Source organism: Misgurnus anguillicaudatus, chromosome 12 (assembly GCF_027580225.2).
Source record: "Misgurnus anguillicaudatus chromosome 12, ASM2758022v2, whole genome shotgun sequence".
In the NCBI taxonomy this organism is placed as follows: Eukaryota; Metazoa; Chordata; class Actinopteri; order Cypriniformes; family Cobitidae; genus Misgurnus; species Misgurnus anguillicaudatus.
Genome location: NC_073348.2, coordinates 18,245,821 through 18,254,333, shown reverse-complemented (window position 1 = coordinate 18,254,333; position 8,513 = coordinate 18,245,821). Strand labels below are relative to the sequence as shown.

At 37.8% G+C, this 8,513-nt stretch overlaps 1 protein-coding gene across 1 annotated transcript in view; it reads right to left on the bottom strand.

Annotated features, from left to right (window-relative positions):
• Window positions 1–4,055: 4,055 nt before the first annotated feature.
• Window positions 4,056–8,513, bottom strand: part of itga1 (integrin, alpha 1) — a 209,372-nt gene continuing 204,914 nt past the window's right edge. Inside the window, exon 29 of the mRNA XM_073874049.1 lies at window positions 4,056–4,160. Coding sequence (XP_073730150.1) covers window positions 4,083–4,160 — 78 coding nt within the window. The 3' untranslated portion in view covers window positions 4,056–4,082. The remainder of the gene's footprint in view (window positions 4,161–8,513) is intronic.

Here is an 8,513-nt window from a genome sequence, read left to right as displayed (position 1 = left end):
CAACCATCATAGAAACCTTTCTTGTACCTTAGATTTTCAATAAACATCATTCTGTTTGATTTATAACCGTGTTTCCTCATGGGGACATCAAAATGTCACCACAAGGTCACAAAAACACTGGTATTCCTATCTTTATGGGGACAATTGGTCCCCACAATGTGATAATTACCAGGTACACACACACACACACACGCACACACACACAATGATTAACCCAATAGCCCAAAAGATTTTACCTCGTAGGTCTGGGAGTTTCAGAGCCAAGAAGTTAAGAGTTAACAGTGTTTCCAGTTTCAGAGCCAACAGGAAATGGACAGATATCAATATGCTTATGTGAGCCACACCTTGTTAACCTTTTTCTGTTTTCTGAACCCCCCCACAAAAAATGTCATAGCCAAACTAAAATAGATACAGTTTATGAAGTCTTTGCACTAAAATCATAAGTTTGGTCTCATTTGAAAGCAGACACTTGGAAGTTTATTAAGAGGTAAAAATTAGTTACTGTCATAATGAAAAAAGTTGTTATAGAGAGCTTAAATTATACTTTTTTATTAACTCCACCAAACATATATGAAATATTGTTATGAAAAACTAAATGAAACTGGCCTTGGAGCAACCTAGAAATGCACTGCAGATAAAGCCACAGGTCTGACCATGTTCTGTTTTAAATCTGAAGATGATACCTCTAAAACTCTGTATTTTATGAAATGTTTTTTAGACCCATGCCATGTAAATTTATTTAGAGAAAACAGCAAAAATGCTAAGCTAATGTTTGTTTATTTATATCTTACAACATCCTTTAACTTTATTGTCCTATTGCTCCGTGTTTCAAACAGACTCATTAAATAAGCATCCGGATGAGTCATTAACAACTTTTAATCCGGGATATGGCTGTCTTAATGTTTATTCTATTATTATTATTATTAATTAATTAATCATAATTTCTATTTAGTGTTCTATTTCCTCCTTTCGTTTTAATTCACTTTCTTTTTATGAAATGCCTTTCTTACAAAAAGAAACTTACCTAAAAGAAGCTTTACCAGTCGAAATTATTCCTAGAAACATATATCTCATATCTCCAGACAGCAGATGTTTACAGAACAGCTAGTACGTTAGCTTAGCATACCATCAAAACACGACAAATAAAAGGGATTTATAATAAAACTCACTTTATAACATCAAAAGTCGAGTGCTTAAACAACCATGCGTGATCTGATGTCGATTTGGATTATAAAATGAGATAGAAAATAAACAATTTTATGCTATTTATGCTGTTAGCTTTGCTCGACTAGCATAGCATTGTAATATACAGTACTGTTATGAAAATACCAGATATAGCGTTAAAAATACAGATAAACCATATATAATCTTAATGGTGTTTATTGTCTCCATGTTTCAAAACAGCTTTATTTGCATGTTATTATAAAAACAGCGATCGCTCCTTGCACGTCACTGTTCAAGTTCACGTCTGACTGACAGCAGCTCTGACGTCTTGTTCTATGAAAGTTTCATATTGAGACTTTCTGACTTTAGCGCCCTCCGGCTTCACGTATGAATGAAACAAACTGAGTGTGAATGACTGCAGACTCCAGCTTGCTCATATCGCCGTGTTTGGGATAATGGATGAAATATTACCCCCCCCCCCCCCCCTGCAGAAATTTTAAGTAAACATATAAAATTAAACTAATATTTCTCCAAATATGCATACTTTGAATTAAAAGCCCCGATGGATGTTGTTTTATCGAGTGCTTTTATGACGATCACGGAGGAGTATTTTTATCAATGAGCGCGGCTGAGGTCATATTTCAAATTAAAGGTATGTACCGTTTTTTTTTCATAACTCCTGACAAAAATGAAGAAATTACTGTCACTATAGGATTTTCAGAATAAAATAAAGGTCAAAAACTAAATCTTTAGTCTTAACACTTTTTAATCATGTATAGTTGTTTTATGTAAGTACAGTTAAACTAACAGTAATTTAAATTATGTAAATAAAGAGCTCTTCAGTGCGCTGGCATCCTCGCGCAGGCTAACAGGAAATTCTTCTGAAATAAAGTTTTTGCAGTTGTTTTTCAGAACAGGGTTAACAGAAACCTGGGTTATTTGTTTCACTGTTCGTAATTAACCAGGGGTTAAGAGATAACCCTGGGTATTCATAATCTGACGTTTCACACTTGTCTGTAATTATCAAGCAATCCTAAACACCTTGAATAGCTGCTTCTGCTGTGTTTAATTGGGTTTATAACATTTTAACCCTGCTTCATTTCAGACTGCATGCGTTCCGCACTGCAATGCAGGGTTAACCCCACAAAAGCAGGGCTAGCAGGGTTTCATAATAGATAATATTAAAATGTAATGAATACAACATATCTGCCCTACAAAGTTAGGGGTTAAAATGGGCTTGTGAGATCTGTTGTGTCTTGTGACAAAGTCTCCTGGTTCAATTTTGTCCCTTTTCAGAGAAACGTGTGTCCCAAAATTGCAGTAACATGTTCGACTGGCTGGTGTAAAAACCTTTAAGGGCATTTTTCTCGGTTTCAGTGTTTGCATAGTTACTGCAATTAGCCTTTGTAGGGTAGATATGTGCCCAAGACTTCCTTCTTTCGTTTGGCATGAAATTTATACCTTTGTGATGAATGGTGCTCAGTAAACGTTAGAAAGTGTGAATAGTGTGACAACTTACCCCGCTCTCCCCTATTAAAGTTTCAGTCTTTGAGATGACCTTCTTCAGTCAATATTAAAGGTGTGCGACCCCCTTAACACCATCTACTAATACTCCTTTGGTCTTTTTTGTGTGACGTTTAGTAGTATATAAACTTAAAGTTAGTAGAATAAATCAACTGGACGATCAAAATAAAGTGTAACTAAAATATCATTTTCACTCTGAATGCTACATCTTCACACTTAAAATAATTTTTCATTGATGATCACATTTCTTTATTCAACACTTCAACATAGGAAGAAGATGAAAGTGACATAAATGATGAATGTCATCTATCTCAATATCATCTGATGACAATAGAACAAAAATAACGCTGTAGTCTTTTTCCTGAGAGTGAGAGCTTTCATTTGATATAAGACTTGTCCATGTTTGTCATACTTGAAAAATATGAAATACTGTATGTGAATATTAAATCATATAAAAAATTGTGGGGGGGTGATAGTGTAAATGAAGTGTAAATAACTTTCTTATATCTGAAAGTGATGCATATCTGCAGAAAGTAGAGACTCTAAAGGGCTCGTTATAGTTGTGACTAGGTCCTACGGCGTAGCAGCGACGGCGTAGGTTCCGCGTCGGTTTTCATTTATACTTTTGCGTCGTCGTCCGCGTCGACATGCAAACACACGCGCGACCGCTGGTAGGCAGTATCCACGCGTGTAACCACAGTAGCAGCGCGGCCGTCAGAGAAGAAGAAACCGGGCAAGTTAACCCACAAACAAAGAAGAAACAGCAATTTGTTGTGTATAATTTGAGAAGACCAGCAATGATAGAAGTAAATAAACAGCGACTTTTGATGCAGTTTGAGTTAAATCACTACTCAAATTGGCTCATCTTTGTTTTTACCGTCACAAACGGAAATACATATGACGCAGTTTTTTTACCTGACGGGAGGGGTTCTGGTGGACCAATCACAGCGCTTGCGGTCCGCGTAGAACTGACGTGCTGTTAAAAATTTTGCGAGGTGCGCATCAGGCTACGCAGAGCTACACACAGGCTACGGATAGCCTACGCTGTAGCTACGGCGTAGAACCTAAGCACGACTATAAATCGCCCTTAAGCTTTCAAACAGTATCTCATATGTGGTACTGGGTCCATGACAGATCATTACAAATTACAGGAATATTTTATATTAAGTCAAAATAAGATAATTCTGGACACGTTACAGGGTCCCAGAGTTAAAGAAGTTAATGCAAAAAAAACGTACATGTTGTGCCTTTAAAGCGTGCATGATTTTACAGGCTTTAACTTTACGTTGTTGCTTCCTTTTAGCATGTGGCATAAAATGTACGTGCCGAAAGAGAAGAGCTAACATAACACGGACGATTTTCCTTCCATAAAGCAAAGATGACAAGAGCCAGTATTAATAAACAGGAATACTCAAGATGATAATCCACAGCGGGATTCCACTTTGTATGTCTTTGGTTACTTGTATTTTGACCTGCGGACTGCGGTAATGACATAAGACAGGATTTCAAAACTAAATTAGGTAAGATTAACAACCAGTGGTTTTGCCGACTTCCTCCATTGTGCAACACATGATGTAAACAAGGTTTAGTTGGATAGCACCATCTGGTTAGACCATACTGCATACTGTGCATACTGTAAGTGCTATCACCGCAAGCAATAGCCCTCATTTCACTATCTTGTGTTAGGACCAAAAAGTGCTTGCTGTGTTCTAGGCGGGACATATTTCTTTAAAGACGGCCTTTTCAATAGCTGTAAAGTTTGATTGAATAATTTACTTGCAATTCATCATATTTTCTATGTATTTATTTTTGCTTTGTTTCATACGTACCTCACGACTTATGACATTCTGATTTAACACAAACAGCTCTGTGTCTTTGCTCTTCGGCATCGTTGATGCAAGAAAATTCTTCCTAAATGTTTCGAAAGCAGACATTAGCATTATGTGTATCAATACAGCATATGATAAGATCGCAGTTAGCAATATTGTTAATGTAAAAAAATCAGGTGTACGGTCGTACTTTGATGAAGGTGGGTCGCCAAACTCTAAAAGTGGCATTGATCTGGTTGAAGTCTGCAGGTGGGATCGAACAGCTAAATGACTTGCAGGGGTTTCTTTCTTCTTTACAACTCTGAGAGACAGAGAAAAAGATCCTTAGAAGTCTTCATCAATTCTTAATGTGTTCACTCGCAAACAGCGTTTACTCACCAAAAGATACTCAAGCTTTCTTTCTTAGAAGTAACTCTGTAAGGATTGTCAGGTTTGATGTTCAAAGGGTTAATCAACTTTTTGGCATCACAGTTGATGTTCTGTAGAAATGAAATGAGATTGTTGAGTCAACTGAACTGGGAATCATCTCTGCTACAAATAACTTTAAGGAAATGGAAGGCCTACCGCTAAATAGGTGAGATATGTGAAGTTCAGCAGCCAGTTTTCTCCGGCCTTGTGATATGGGAAGGTTATTTGGAGATGCAATGGAGGACTCTGCATTTCTGTGTCTTTCTCAATCTGTTAAAGACGATCACATTTAGGTATTCACACCTGATCATGCACTTTAAATGAATCTGGATTGTGACCACACCCAAAACAAGTCCATTTCACACTGGCACAACATTTCAGTTTCTACAATCTCAAAAAAGCTACAAAAGCTGTCACTGGGCAGTACCCGTAAAAAAGGTCATAATATATACCAGTCTGGTGAGGTATATGTAGCCTACGTGTACCAATATGCCCTCTTTTTTTAAAAGGGTACTGCCCCAGTGACAGCTTTTGTAGCTTTTTTGTAAAGATAACTCAGTCACCTTAAATGATCTTTCTATAAAATACCACGAAATAGTCATCCAGTAGTTCTCTTTAATAATTCCTCTTTCTATTCTAGTATATATGTGACCTGCGCTGGCAAAATGAGTCGGAAAGAGTAAATGTTCAAAAAAAGGGTTATTTATATTTTGAGGTTCTCTTTTAAAACAACAACTTGTATAATGTGTTGGAATCTGACAAAAAAATGACAGAGCTACACATGTTTGAAGTTGATAGAGTCAGAAAAGTCCATTTGAAGAAAAATCCAGTTAAAGGTTTTTGAGGGTTCAAAAGCGAAATCACCGCATCCATACCTTAAAATCACTAGTAAAACTAATAAATTTGGCACACACAAAGTCAAAAACAATACTATAGGAAAAATATATGTTCAATTTTTTTTCTTTTATAGTTTGATTGACATCGAGACAGACAGCTTTACTGTAATGTAAGGATCTAATATAATGTTACACATCAGATATTTTTCCCAACAGTTAACCAAACATTCACTTAAGACATAACAGATTATATCTGCATGAATTATTGACAAAACAGATATTTTTAAACTGTAATTCTGTGTATGTGTTTATATATCAGGGTCGCCACCTGTGGGCATGCTTTGGATGTGTCAGTCAGCGAGAGGAAGATCATATTCACTTCTTATCGCTCTAAATAACTCTTTTAACATCAATCAGGTGCCGAAAGTAACGTTATCTCTCTTAGCATTTCCTGCTTTTTATTTTGTAATTCCTGCATGTTTTAAAACCGAACCAGGTGCGCATGTGGATGGAGACGCATCTTTGTATTAGATTAAAGGGCCAATTCACCGGTAGAAACATTAATCTTTATTGAAAGTGGGTCATATTTGTCGAAATGTAACATCAATTTAGAACTTTCTGCCTATCTGACCAAGAAAAGACAGAAAGTGACTTTATAGGACGCATCTCCTTCGAACAGAGGACCCTCTAAAATACTGGCAAGCCCATAAGGCTGTGTATCTGCACCTTTATGTCCTGGCCAGTAAATATCTTGCTCTTACTGGCACATCTGTTCTATGTGAACGCATATTTTCCAAAGCTGGGGATGTGATCAGTAAAAAAAAAGAAACCGGTTAAGCCCCAGCACAGCAGAGCAAATTATATTCTTAAATAAAAATATGGCATAAAAACATGTGTATCTGTGAATTTCTGTTTCCAGACAATGTATGTCTATAATGTGGCATAGTCAGGAACACAAACGCTTCCATTCATGTGCATTACTTTTAACTTTTTTTATCCTAATTGAATAATATTAGAAATTAAGAATAGCCAAGTAGTCAGGGGGCCAATTCTGAAAAGGGCTTCCGTTAAGACTTTTGCGGACATGTTTTGGTACAAGCTGTCACCCTATTTTTTTTGTTAGAAGACACCTATAGGTAAGAGATTAGGGTGGTTGTCAAGCTGAATTATTATTTTTTTTACTTGTGCAAGCGATTTCAGGACAATTTTTTTGGTTTCCAGCTCAACTTGACAATCCAACAATAAATGTTAAAATCTCCACAACCACAAGGCCCATATACATAAAAATGGTATCAAATGAAAGCAAACACTCATGGGGTGTCTGCTGAAGTGTCAGAATGAACATTTATTGTACAATGTAAGAGAAAACAGAACTAGAACATGAAAAAAACAATCTCCGCCTAAAGAGAACCAGTTTTCAAAGTGAATATCAGCTTGGAAACATAACATAGTATCCCAAAAGTTCTATTTATCAGTACCCCTATCTATGGGAATGAGTCAAGCCAAGTTTAAAGCTTGTAGGGAGAGACAGTGCAATGATGCACAAGTTATAAAACTTTAATGTCAAGCTGAAATGTAGAACTGTAGATGGTGGTCTATGGTGCTATTTGACTTCATTAATGAACCAGGTTGTAACACATACTATATTTAATTGACATATCACTATAGTTAATAATTCTATCCTAACATAACTGCTCTCTCACTTCTTTGGGGTTAGGGGTTAGTAACTAGTTAGTAGTAATACATGGTAATGAAGAGCAGCTCGAACATTAAAAAGTAAAGTTTGATTTAAGTTCAGATTTAAAGACTTTACCGCATGTCTGGATTTTAAACTTTATACATGTCACGCCCAGGGGCTGGCTATGTCTAGCTAGAGTCACGCCCCTTCTCAACTTCCACCTCGAGGAGGTCCCCAAAGCCAACCCAATGACCAGACAACACGAGAACAGGTAAGTAATAATAAAACAATCTTTATTTAAATATTTAAAATGTCTTGGGGAATAGGGGAAGGGCAATTAAAACTAAGCTCTGACTCTGTCCTCCAGGCAGGCCACGGCACGGGAAGGTGGCAGGAAGGGAAAAGGGGCAACGGGGGTCCAGGGGGCTGGAGAAAGGGGGGGGGTGGAAAACAGGCCCCTGCCTGTCCCCGCTATCCGTGGCGCCCTCCTCTTCTTTCCTGGAGGCAAAGATAAAATAGTGTGAGTTTTTGGGGTTTGTCTCTCTCTCCACCTGCGTACCTGTGTTGCACTCTGCAGAGACTTCACTGTTCGGGCTCGTACAATTCTTTGTATTTAGCTCACTCTCCTTCCTTCCTCTTTCCACAGGCAGCAGGCTGGGACACAAAGACACGTTTAATTTGGACTTGGATGGTGCTCACCTCTCCGCTGTTTACAGCTCTTGGTAAGTGTAATTTTACACGGCTCGTTCTCCTGACGTTCACTCCTGTTCTCTTCTCCACAGGCAGCTTGGACACAATAACACGGTTAATTCAGACTTGGATGCTTCTCACCTCTCCGCTGTTTACAGCTCTGGGTACGTATAACTGTCCACAGTTCGTTCTCCTGACGTTCACTCCTGTTCTCTTCTCCACAGGCAGCTTGGACACAATAACATGGTTAATTCAGACTTGGATGTTTCTCACCTCTCCGCTGTTTACAGCTCTGGGTACGTATACCTGTCCACAGTTCGTTCTCCTGACGTTCACTCTCGTTCTCTCTTTCTCCACATGCAGCTTGGACACAACACACGGTTA